General features: G+C 50.1%; 1 protein-coding gene across 2 annotated transcripts in view; it reads right to left on the minus strand.

Annotated features, from left to right (window-relative positions):
- The window catches only part of LOC119161301 (bone morphogenetic protein receptor type-1B), a 55,564-nt gene that overhangs the window by 16,742 nt on the left and 25,403 nt on the right, over positions 1-13,419 (minus strand). For both annotated transcript variants that reach the window (XM_075879560.1, XM_037413700.2), the window contains exon 5: positions 5,831-5,975. In XM_075879560.1, the coding sequence (XP_075735675.1) occupies positions 5,831-5,975 (145 nt within the window). The remainder of the gene's footprint in view (positions 1-5,830; positions 5,976-13,419) is intronic.

Consider the following 13,419-nt stretch of genomic DNA (forward strand, 5'->3'; position numbering starts at 1 on the left):
ATAGCCTTACTCCATGCAACAGTGAGCAACATGCAAATTTGCGTGTCGGCATATTTATAAACTCTGGCTAAAGCTACCTGGGCACTTTGTTACCTGGGCACTTAAAACGAACTTTCGCTTAAAACAAACGATACTTGCTTGACAGTGAAAATATACTTTACCATAGATACTCGCGTAATAAACGCACATTTTTCTCGAAAAATTGGGGCAAAGTTGGGGGTGAGCTTATTATGTGGGGCAAACTTTATGAAAACTTTTTCGGTATAAATAAAAAAATGCGGTAATGCAAAAAAAAAATAGGTTGCTCAGCTTCTTTGTTGCACTTCCCTAATCTTCGGTGGTTGAAGGCGCTATCTTCTGCAGGCTGTTCCCGCGCCGCCCATGCACGCAATAGAAGCGTTTCGCGGCTATTTTTTCTCCCAATAATTTAACTGCAACAGTGGTATCTGCTGTGATCTTGAGGGGCACCTAGAAGCATGCGGTACGATGCCACGATGCACTTTGCCAACATCGTGGCAACCTCGCACGATGACCATGACGACGCCGTTGACATTGTAGCAAGCAACCAACATCGCAGCAAGCTACCACCAAAGCATCAAAACAAATCGTCGATAATAAGATTAACGACAGAATACAGCAGCCGCCTCGCTTGCAACCAAAGCGAGAATCATGGACCATGTTGCAAAAATACTCGCGGTCTTTTCTGGGCAACAAGCGATTTCTTTCTGAATTTCTAGAAACCTGCAACGTGATGGCGATAAACGGCCCTTCATGACAGCCATAGCGACAGCAAATCCTGTTGTTGTCACTCGAAAATTGCGTGTATGTAGTTGGGCCTTGAAGTTTCGTATTTGCAGGAAGCAACCGTCGGTTGGCGCGGGAAATTTCGTGACCTTCACGCGCTGTGTGCTTGTCAGCTCCGATGTCTCTATACTCACATCGTTCGTGAACCCTGCTATGGCGCATAGATATTGAAAAAGGACTGGGTACGTGCGCACACAGATAGAAAGAAAAGCTACACGGCGCGCGGCAGCGGGCGAAGGGGGGGGGGGGGGGGAGGAGTAAGCAAGCCTAGGTGGGCTTGCATAATAATAAAGAAAGGAAGAGATCCAACAGGCAAGAAGGCGCCAGGTGTGGGTTAGCGGGACTGCAGTGGGTGAATGTAGGGGGTGCGTTTATTACGCGGAGAAAAGAGAAAAAAAAGTCATAATTCTGACGACTGAGTTGGGAGTGCGTTTATTAAGTGAGTGCGTTCATTACCTGAGTAAATACGGTACTTAAATGACACAAATTCGCACTTACAGCAAACGTCTCTGAACATCACCAATTAGTTACAGCGAACGGAGTCAGCACTCCGGCGACTTTCCGGCAAACCACTTTCCATCACCGATAAGCCATCGGCGAGGAGCCCATAGATTCTTATTGTTGAACGCCAACCTTGCCTCCGCACCTCTTTATTTGTTGCTCTCCCCGACCTTTTTTTGTTATGCACCCCCTACATCCTTTATCTCCCCGCTGCTCTGAGCACCTCAAATCGCGAGATGAGGCCTATGTTTTCATACTGCCACCGATCTTTCCAAGACCGGTAAACCAACTAGCCTCTCCTAAGTTTTTGATTGCTAATTTTGTTAAAATTTCATTGGCGTCGCTTGCCTGGAGTGGCCAGACCATTTGCCAACATCGTCGGCCATCAACTATACCCGATTGTCTACGTCTGTGTTGTATCATTCCGATGCGCGCACTTGCACTACCCCTCCGACTTTGATAATTTGTGATTCATTCTGTGTTTAGAGTGGTGACTTAGCTTGGGTATTATCCTCGCGTTTTAAAGGGACACTATGGTCAAATAACAATTTTTGTCAGAGTGAAAGCTCAATGTATGACAACATCTAAAATGACTATTATCAACAGCAGTGCCCTATTTACCAAGAAGTTAAGGTAAATGCATGAGAACACATGCGCTACGATAGGACATTAGCAAAATGATCTCAATTACGTCAGACGTACCGCCTACAATTGATCACAAGTAATCAAACTAGCTGGACTAATAAAGAACCTTCCGTGTATCAAGAGATGCAATAAAATGCTGCTGGTTCATTTGTTTTAATCATAGAAAAAATAAACGCCGGATGTTACTGTAGAGAATGGCGCGACAGGTTCACAAGATCAATTTTCACCTTGTTAAACTGGACAGGTCGTACCATCTAGCGGGGTCCAGTTGAAACAAAACATGCCTGCCATTTTGGAGCCAATGGTAGGAAATTCTTCAATGGCTGCTGTTGCTGCTGTGGCTCGGCTGCATTCGTTCTGCTGCTACTATTGTCGGCGGCCGTGCAGTAAGTCCGGCAATGTTGTGCACGGCAACAGTGACGCACACCTTCCGCTTGAGGCGGGTAATTTGAAGTGCGCTAACCTGATGTAGACCACTAAAACGTGACTTTATTTTGAAATAACCACTTCCTTGGCACAAAAGTAGCCCTAAGAGGTTTCTGGACCGCTATTTCAACAATTAATGTTGACTTAATAGTTGCCTTTAGTGTCCTTTTAAAAAGTGCCCCATTGTGGAGTGTTTGCTCATAGCTGTCAACCGCCCGACAGCTAACTTGCCGCTTCAGGTGTCCCTGTATTCAGCTGTGGAAATGGTGAAGGCTTCGTGGGCGGCGGTGACAAAACAAATCTTTCCTCCCACCAAACCCTGCAAGGGAGGTAGTGCCGCAACAGACGTACAAATAATGATCAGTTGATGAGTTACGTATGACTCGAGGACACGGAGCCTCCGGGCGCCACGTCTCCTTTCCATCTGACAATGGCATGGCTACATGTGTGCGAAACTGCTTTCGCGAGGCTTACTTTGACGACGTTGGACTTGACGCCAAGCCTGAAGTATACAAACAGGACCACTCCGGCGACGATTAGTAGCAGCGCGTCGTCTACTCCAACATGGGAGAGCGTGCGGGACATCTGTTGCGATGATTTCATTATGACCGATGATGATGCCGACACTACAGAACCGTGCACAAATAAGGCATTGTGAATTAAGTGCACAGCAAGAGCGATTTGGAGGATTAAGAAGGAGGGAACGGTGAAACTTTAGAGCCAGCTCTCACAAGCACGCTTGTAGCAAATGTGTCTGCATTAATAGCCTCAGGCAGCTTATGACACGAGCCTCTCGGTGAAGAAAACGCTGGCACTTTAAATAAACTTGAGACTATCCTTATCACTTCTGCTATTCGAAACACATGCATCATGAACTTTTTCTGAGAAAAAAAATGTGTTTTCACTAGCAACTTTTGTTAAAGCTGTGTTTCATTTACTACAAACTTCAGGATACAGTGAACGTATGCAGCATCATGCCCAGGTTCGTTACAAGCAGGCTAGACTGTATAGTGATACGCTATCCCCTGCATATAGGTTACAACAATCAAAACAGCATGTTCCACACAGAACAATCTTAACATTTACATTGATAAGTTTCTATGAAACGAGCTATACCAAGACAAGATGATAAGTTACCATTCGTATCTACCGCCTTTGCAGCACATCCCAGCCGTTCAAAAAGCAGAGGGGAGCATTGAGTTGGAGCGGCGCACTACTAGATGGCACCAGCAGCATCGCATTTTGCGACTCGCCGTGCATAGACAGAGTGATAGAAAAAAATATGTAAAGCAAAGCGGCACACTCCATGGCTTTCTGCCTTCTACCGATGGGAAGTTACTCATAAGAGTCATAGCTTGCCGTATCAGAGAGAGAAAGAGAAGAGAAAAGAAAACAGGCGAAAAGCAAAGCGTTGGCATCAGGGTGAGGCCTCGGCAGCTCGCAGAGTTTGTTTGTATACAGTTGCTCGAACCTGCCGGTGCAGACTCAGTGGTGTGTAAGGCATCTGTTTTACGGATACACACTTGTCCTTCCATTCGCAATGTGCGGTGAAATACTGCTCACACAAGAATGATGTGGCTGTTGGTTGCCATCGATGGCTGTTAAGCCTTCTGATGCCAGAACAAGTCTAGTGACGGCCAAAAGTTCTTCATGATACCGCCCGTTAAGCGAAAAGAGTTGTGAAAAAAGACGTGGTTGCATAGAATCGGAAGTGAGAACCTCAGGCCGACATTTTAGACTTGACTTTGTGAAGTAAGTTGCAAATCTCTCCCTGTGAGTATGCGTCGAGGTTTGCTTAATTCGATGCCAGCTCTAACGCCGTATACATGTCGCAGTTATTTGTGCCAGTACTGTTTGTGCAATACGTCGGCAGGTGTCATTACCACTTCCACAGGGCTTTTTTTGTGTGTCAACAACATGGTTACATTTTTCGCTTGACGTTATGTGCCGACCAGTTTGAATTCGCGGTACTGGTTTGTGCACTTAGCATTCAAGGGCAAGAATGATTGAAAATGTGAGCGTGAGACTTAAGATATTCCGCGCTGCTATTTTCAATAAACAAAACCAGAGTGTGAAATCTGAAGACTGGTATTCCCCATTGGTTTTTGTTGCGTACTAGTTTATTTAAGCGCAAATTGCTTTCTCAGGCTCTTCTATGCTGACCGATCAGCCGCAAGACTTGCGATGCAAGAGCAGCTATGCAAAGCGTGCATGCCCCATGACACCGTCGATAATCACACAAAGTGCACCATTGCCTATCGACTCACTGACTGATTACATGCACTCCACAAAAATGTTGCCAGAGTTTTCCCAGCAGCTGGAAATTATGCGCACCGCTGTTGTGAAATTCAAGCTTCCAGGGAAGCAACTGCAGATTTCTGACTACTTCGGCGTGCTGAACACATAATGCACTCTTCGGGGCAAGAAATAAAGTTTTGTTTTCGACGGCCTACCATATTTATTCACTAGTGCGAGTTCAAGCCCGGAGCTACAAAAGGTAGAGCTGCCCATTTTTTTTTTAACCTGAACGCGTGAGCATCTATCGCCGAGTGTGTAGGTGCCTGTTTCGTGCGTCCTGGCGTTCGATTTCTGGAACAGCCTCGCAGAAGACAGCTGCACAGGACTATTCATCACAGGCATGCACGTATTCTTGTCCATTTTGCTGCTGCACTCCATTAAACGCCACTTATCAACTGGGTGGTCGATGCTCGCACATTCAGGTTTTAAAAAATGGGCAGCTGTATGTCTGGCGATGATTTTTTCTTTACGGCAGTTCATATATAACGATCACCGGTTATAAGGACTATATTTTTAGGTTTTCTCGATATTGCCACATTCCTTTCCTCAAATTTTGTTATCGCCCCAATACACTATGCAATTCTTAGCGCAAACCGCGCCTGCAGTTTTCGAGAAGCTTCAGGACTGTAGTAGATAATTTCGATAAGATCACGCCCACTCCACGAACTGTACAGATTATTCTAGAACATACATCACCGCAAGCGATAACGCTAGAACATTTGATGGCAAGTGTAAAAATGCCGACGCGCTTCGCCGCTTGTCATATGATCGACAGCCGACGAACCGTTCGCCGCTATCAGTGCCTTGCTGTAATCCGACTTTCCTTTTACGTGGCCACAAGTTAGGCCCGAATAAACAGTTTATTATCTGATCATTCAGTCTCCTGCTTTCAGCCAGTTCACGACACCGTTCTGGGCACCACTGCATGTAGAGTGGTTTGCCTTAAATATAGTTATTGCAGTCGTCAGCAATTATGCTAAACTGTATTAGGTTCTCTAATTATTTCCCATAAATATACCTGTATCTGTTTTATATTTATTAACATAAGCTTTCTAATCATCTCATTATCTAGCAAATAAAAGATGTGTAAAGCACAGGCACTATAGAGAAGCATTTTAGCATCTCAGGCACATTCACTTTTTAAACCTGTACTCACCAGCTGAGGCAAGCCAGACCCACTACCAGAAGTGATGGAATGTTCAATAAGGTCCTTAAGACAAGGCCCTCCATCTTCAATGGGAAGGAAAGGCTCTCGGCAGCCCGATGCGAAAAAGCTGCGACTCTCGAGAGACTTCTTGCGCCTACAAAAAAAAAAGAAGAAAATACCTCGTTGCACAAAACAGATAGCTGAACATGTTTATTCAAATAGCGTTGTCTGCTATAAGTCATACAGACACATATATCAGTGCCCACCCCTCCTCCCTTCATTGCCACTGTGCATTTCTGATGCTTATTCAGCCCAGGCATCACTATACTTGAGCTGAAGTAAGAATCAATAGTGGAGTTGAAGGGCACAGGAAACCCGACAAAAAAAAACTGGTCACTATAGACGGAAATACGCCTATCTCACACTGAGGCGCACACTGAGGCGCCTTCAGCTGTATACTATCGCTCTCAGAGACACCATAATTTGTTTCGAACTCCCAAGGCGTGCCTCCCTAGCATGGCAAGCAGTGGCTCTGGGACTTTAAAATGTGAAAAAAGTGCCCGCTCACGCTGTGCCCGCCTATAAAAAGTTATCTAGGTACCACTGTGCCATGTTCGGATGTGACAAAAACTAGCGCAAGAGGAAGAAGTTGCTGAGCATTGCCTGTAAAGTTCACAGCACATCGCGGGAATCGTGCCGGTGTGGTGCTTTCACGTTTCACCGATTTCCATTCGCAACAAAAAGCACCAAGCTCCGTCACCAATGGATAAATGCAGTGAACAGAGAAGACTATGAGCCTAGTAAATATGCACAAGTACACTTAATGAGTGTACTCAAGCGCGACGCCAACTACCGTGCTTACAGGAAGTCGTCTGGGCACCACTGCACCGTCTTCGGATGCAAAAACAACCAGCACAAGGGCAAGTTATTCAGTCTTTTACAATTGCACAGATTCCCATCCGCAACGGAAAATGCCGAGCTCCGCCGCCAGTGGACATAATCGCAATCGGCAGGAAAAACTACGAGCCCAGTAAAAGTATATTAGTAAGTATACTTATTGCGTTTATTCAAGCACTACGCCAGCTGTTCCAATTTACAGCAGCGATTTGCGTGCAGTTTATACCTGTATATACACCAACAAATCTTTCTCGTACTCTTTCGCAGGCCGCATACCAAGAATAAAATAAATTAGGACTCGCGCATGGATGCATGCACTGCGCACAATTGTAAAATTGTACTTTGTGCACGCACCGCGCATAAAGTACCATTGTAACGGCGTACTACTGTAGAATCTCGATACAAATTCGAAGGGGACGTGCAAAATAATTGTATCATCCCAAATTCGTATGAACCAAAACATAATACAAGTGATCATGAAGATGAATGATAACTTTATTGCGATCAACTACTTCTTGCTGAAAAAGATCATGTTCTTTTGCACTTTTCTGCTTTTGCCGTCCTTTAAGTACGCCACATGAAAGGCATAAAACCGTGCCACGGTTTCTTCACTCTCATTTCTGGCACTTACGGTGCGGCCCAGGACATCGAGGGCATGGTGGTTTTTTGACGCCGACGGCAAGTCATACACATCGGCGTCTTCACAGTCACTGTCGGACTCCATCTCCTTAACCTCGTCAACCAGTTCTTCAATAGATCGCAGCCCACAGGTCGCGACGTTCTCATCTGCGGTGATGAAGTCTCGTGCCATAGCTTTAGTTTCGAGGTTTTTCCAACACTCGATGTGCAAATCAGCGTCAGGCTCTTCATTATTTTCTCTCAGAGCCAAATCTTGTCCCGAAAAAAATCCGCACTTGCGAAAACAGTTCGCGATTGTGTTCTGCATCACATTATTCCAGTACATTGCAAGGAAATGTAGCGCGTCCAGCAGACTAATATTCATGTAAGTTTTTCATCTAAGCGCTCAATTTTTGCCAGAAGCCTCCGCACGAGCAATCTTTTAAAATGATGTTTGACATTTTGAATTATTCCCATGTCCAGCGGCTGTAGACGACTTGTCGTGTTTGCGGGCAGGAACCTAATGGCGACACTGTTAAATTTCAAGTCTTTTGGATGGTCTGAACAACGGTCAACGAAAAGCAAAATTTTTCAGTTTGTTGCTGCCGTTTTCCGGTCCAAAGTTGTCAGAAACTTAAGCAAAAAATCTGATGTCATCCATGCTTTTTTGTTTTCTTTGTACAAGCAAGGCAAACGTCCTGCCGATCAGAAGCATCTTGGCTGTTTTGATTTGCCTATGACAGTAAGCTGCATTTTTTCGGAGCCTTCGGCATTTACACAAAAAAGCACGGTGACATTCTCCTTACTTTTTCGACCACACTAGAAAGCCTGCCCCTTCACACACAGGCTCCTCTCTGGCTTGAGGGAATTGAGGCTAGCCCGCTGCCTTTGCGCGGGCTTTGCCGCCTTTTCTGCCGTTCTCATGTGCCGACATGTCTGCCCTCCTTTGCTGTCTGCCGCGCTGGGAGAGCGGAGTAACGTTTAACCCCCTCACCCAATAGCCGATGTTGACTGTGGCGCCGCGCGCGGAGTCTCCCGAGAGGTTTTTGCGAGCTGCGTCGGGAGCGGGCAGAGAGATATACTCTCCGGGGCTGCAGACGGTGAGCCACACAATCTTTTCTGTCCGTCGAACCCCCGGAGCTCGGGGCTCGTCGGACTTGGCGGACGGCACCTCGCGCCCGAGGCGAACGCTCATCTTTCGTTGCCCCACAGCGTACGCACGGCCGAAGGGTGGTACGGTGTCCTAGTGCGTGGCCTAGCTACGCCGACACGTCTCCCTCCGAAGCCAACGCGAACGCCTTTGCCCTCGCTCGAGCAACCGGGCCTTGGTCCCGGTGTCTCCGTGGATCACCTTTACCGCGGAGGCGTGCTCGTGGCACCCTGTGTAGTACTTTTATGCCCGTGGCGTGTATAAGCCTATTTGTTTTCCCGCCGCGCCTTTGCACGGTCTGTACTGCGTTTGGTGTTGTCACAATAAAGTGTTACGACTTTGAGCAGTATCGTGTTCCCGCCACGGCAACGGTTAACGGGTGCCCTGCGGCTCGCCAAGGCCGGACCCACGCTGGTTGCCGTACTCCTTCCGGATACGTGTACACCATACTGGCGCCCAACGCGGTATCAAAAGCTCTAGCTTTTGACTGCTCTTAGCGAGTCAGTTCGCCTGCACGAATCGGGCTCGTTGCAAGATGGCTGCTTCGCGGGACTTCTGTCCGCTGTCCCTGTTAGCAGATGCCACATTGCACAAGGAGGCATTGCCTCTATTGACGGGAACCCTTCGGCACCCGTCCGTGTCGGCACCCCCTATTGCGGTGACGACACGAGGCACCTAGCCGCTCCCTTTGGAGATGGCGCGTCGTTTCGGAATGGGCCTCTTGCCCTGCCCGAACGGTATGCACAAGCGCCTCTGACTGCTAATGCGCCCTTCGGCATGCATGGCAGTTCGTCGGCACAGTGCTCGCAGTCGGTTCCCTGTGGAATTGACGGGGCACAGGTCTTGGCCCTAGCCGACTTTTGCCCGCCATCAGCCGTGCAACCGACACTTCGAACGCACGCTGAGCAGGCGCCTGAATTGTCGATGATAGCCACACCAAGTGCGCCTTTGGTTCGACAACAGGCCAATCTCACAAGGAGCCTATTTTGCTCTGGGAACGGCGCGCAGGGCGGTGGTCTGTTTGAAACCACCCCACTGATCGAGCTGGGCGACTGCTCACCTTCGCTCGACCGCGCCGCTAACGCCCCAACGGCTTCCTACGAAGCCGGTGCAATGACGCAGACGTTGCTGCAAAATGCCGTGCAGATGATCCAAGCACTCTTGAGAGCTGTGCAAACGCTTTCGACTGGTCCGAAAAGCGGTCACCCTGCTGTTATGTTGCCTTCGCCAACCTACAGCGAATACGGTGATCAGCTCACCGCCCGAAATTACCTCGACTCTCTGTCACCTTATCAGAGAGCGATGGTTTTGGATGATAAGGTGGTGCTCGAACGTGTTGTTCCAGCTGCACTGACTGACACGGCGGCGAGATGGTATCGGCTTACCGGTTACCGTGCAGCAAACCTCAAGGAGCTTCGTGCGGTCTTTTTGCGCGAATTCCTACCCGCTGACTACGAAAGTAGGATGCGGCGAGAGCTCGAGCTCCGTACACAAGCTCCTGACGAGTCTTTACAGGAGTATGTACGTGCGATGGATGAACTTATTTCTATCGCTGAGCCCCGAGCCTCAAGCGAGGAGCGCATCGAACGGGTGATACGGCAGGCACATCAGACTTTTTCGGCATACTTGCGCGGCAGCCACTTCCGTGACTTGAAGGAATTGGCCGCCGAGGCGAAGCGCATCCAAGGCGGCATTCTCGCCACGCGTGCCTATCGCCCGCCGCCGCCAGCCAGCGATGCCCTTGAGCCGGGCTGCTCTTGGAGAGGGGCCATGACCCTTCCCCAACGGTAACAGCCTCTCGGCGCTGCCTTTGCGACTGCAACCGGCTGTGCGTGGGAGTTGAGCGATCGCGCTCTTGACCCCTTTACGCATGCAAGGCGGGCAGCCTGCGCTGCTTCACCTGAAACCTCCACACAGGGACGCTTTCCGACCCAATGTAATGTGGGAGGTGTGGCTCGCAGAAACGTATCCTGCGATAACGCAGCGAGCCGATCACGACAGCTCGAGGCTGCTCCGTCTGGGAATACAGACCGTGATGGAGTGCGCTGTTACCGCTGCCGTGAACGAGGGCACATAGCAAAAGAATGCACCGGATCCAGGCCTCCTGCGAGGCAGGGAAATAGGCTTCCGGGTCGTTCATGAATGCACGAGCGACCCAACCTTTGCTTCTTCCCTCTGTGTGCAGGGCAAGCACTTTTCTTGCTGATACGCACGCGCCGTTCATTCCGGTCACCATTGCTGGCCGTGAATTTTCGGCTTTGCTGGACACGGGCGCTAGCGCCTCGTTGTTCGGCGAACAGGTGTTGTCCCACTTTCAGAAGCACTCAGTGCGCTTGCGGGACAGCCGAACGACATTCAGCCTTGCGAAAGGTGTGGCCCATTCGGCAAGCGCTGCCAGGTTGACTGTTCGATGGGGAGATCGAATGAGACGCTACCGTCTTGTTCATCTTCCAGGGCTCAATGTTCCAGTGATTCTCGGTCGAGACTTTCTCCTTAAAACCGGTATCGTTGTGGACATTACGAATGGCGGCTATCGTGATGGCCCATTTTGCCAACTCAAGCCGTTCATCAGCCCGCCGGCGCTTACCATCGCCTTTGCGGCAGAAGCGTCGGAAACGTGCCCTGCGCAGAGTTCGGGGCCAAGCCCCCGCTCAACGCATTTGCCCTCTCACAGTTCCCTTCGGGAACGAGAGGCGCGGCACGAACCGCGTCGTGCGCCAACTCCGGGGTCGTACCCTGGCGTTTCGCGCTCGTCGGCTCGAAACCCCTGTGTGGATCGACCGACACGACACGAAGAGGCACTATATCCTTTGGTCGCCTGCGCGACTCAGTTGGATAAAGCACAGAAGGCTCGTCTGTCGACACTGTTAAGTTAGTACGACGAGCTCTTCCCCGATCAACCTGGCTGCACCGATTTAGTGAGCCATGTGATCGAAACTGGTGACGCGCTTCCTTTGAAATGTAACCCCAGGCCCGTCAGTCTCGCCAAAAGGCAGATTATCGATGGGTTGCTAGATGACATGCTTGCGGCTGGCATTATTCGCCGCTCGTCTAGCTTCTGGGCGTCTCCAATTGTGCTGGTGCCTAAGAAAGATGGCAGTCATCGCTTTTGCGTCGACTATCGCCGTCTGAATGGAGTGACTCGTAAGGATGCCTATCCGCTCCCCACGATACTTTACCACGCTTGACACCTCTAAAGGTTGCCTACAGGTTCGGATGAGTAACCGTGACCAGTTGCGTTCAAAACTGCGTTCCCGTCCCACAGAGGGTTGTTCGAGTTTACTCGTATGCCCTTTGGTCTTTGCAATGCTCCTGTGACGTTTCAAAGACTCATGGACCACGTACTCGAGGAAGCAAAGTGGTCATACTGCATGTGCTACCTCAACGACATTGTGATTTATTCACGAACCTTCGAAGAGCACTTGGCCCATGTTGTCGATGTAATCGAGAGGGTGAGGAGCGCCGGGATGACATCAACCCCCGCTAAGGTCTAATTAACGCGGACCCGTGTTCAGTTGCTCGGGTTTACGCTGGGCGAAGGCTCCATAGAGCCAGATCGGGAGAAACTTCGAGCTATTCTCGATTTTTCCGTGCCCAAGGACGTACGTGGCCTTCGCCCCTTTTTAGGAATGGTCAACTTTTACCGTTCCTTGATTCCGTCCAGTGCCCGACTGCAGGCACTCTTGAGCAAACTCTTGGGTAAGTCTGCTGAGTGGCAATAGAGACTTGAGCAGCAGGAGGCGTTTTGTCGACTGTCTAACGCCATAGCGGAGACAGCGCAGCTCAAGCTCTCCGACCTGACCAGACCGTTCGTTGTACAAACTGATGCGAGCGATCTGAGTTTAGGAGCTGTTCTCCTACAGGAATACGATGGCGTGTTGCAGCCGTCGGCCTTTGCCAGTCGCTCCTTGGTCTCTGCGGAGAAAAATTATTCCGTGACCGAAAAGGAGTGCCTCGCCATCGTGTTTGCACTGCAGAAGTTTGACGTCTATCTTGATGGGACGAAATTCGTGGTGCAAACGGATCACAGTGCGCTCAGCTGGCTGATGCGGCTCCGTGAGCCTGCCGGCAGGCTGGCGCGCTGGGCTCTCCTGATACAGCACCATGACTTTTCAGTGCAGTATCTAAAGGGGAGCACCAACGTGGTAGCTGACGCGCTATCTCGTGCCCCATTGTCAGCCGAGGACCTTGATCCCGGTGCGACAGCCGCTAGCGGTGCCTTAGCACATGCAAGCGTCGGGACGAAACCGCAGCTTCGCCGCCATTCGGCGAGAAGAGTGAGTGCCCATGGCAGCTAACCTTGGCTGCTAACCAGGTAAGCGGCGCACCGCGAAGTGGCTGAGCGGGGGAACTTTCCGAAGGCCATGAGGCCGAGAGCGAACCCGTAACGCCGACTCAAGCGGTTGTTGCTGCGGTCCTGAGTGGGCGTGATACCAGACTCCCCCATTTTGGGAGAATGGGCATCGCTTTCAGCACAGAAGAGCTTCTGAAGGCCCAGCAAAGTGACCCGTTTTGTTGAGAAATGTGCGACGGTCTCAGAGAGATGGCGTGCCGCGACGCTGCTTGCCCTGCAGCATGCGCGAATAGGGGGCTCGAACCAGCGTCTGTCGCTGAGTCCCCGGCGGAAACATATTTGCTGGACCATGACGGGCCCCTGCTAAAGTATATAGCCACCGACGACGAGTCCGTCGACCCGTTTAAGGTGATTATGCCCAAAAGTCTGAGAGCCGCACGCACTGTTGCGATCCTCTCACGACGAACCCATGGCCGGTCACCTGAGTGGCTTGAAAGTTTTTGCAAAACTAAGCCGCGTTGTGACCTGGCCCGGCATGAAGCGAGACATTTTTCGCTACTGCAGTTCTTGCCGCGTCTGTCAAACGGTGAAATCAAGGGGTGGCAAACCACCCGCTCTGATGAAACCGATTGCCAGTGA

Source organism: Rhipicephalus microplus, chromosome X (genome assembly GCF_043290135.1).
Source record: "Rhipicephalus microplus isolate Deutch F79 chromosome X, USDA_Rmic, whole genome shotgun sequence".
NCBI lineage: Eukaryota > Metazoa > Arthropoda > Arachnida > Ixodida > Ixodidae > Rhipicephalus > Rhipicephalus microplus.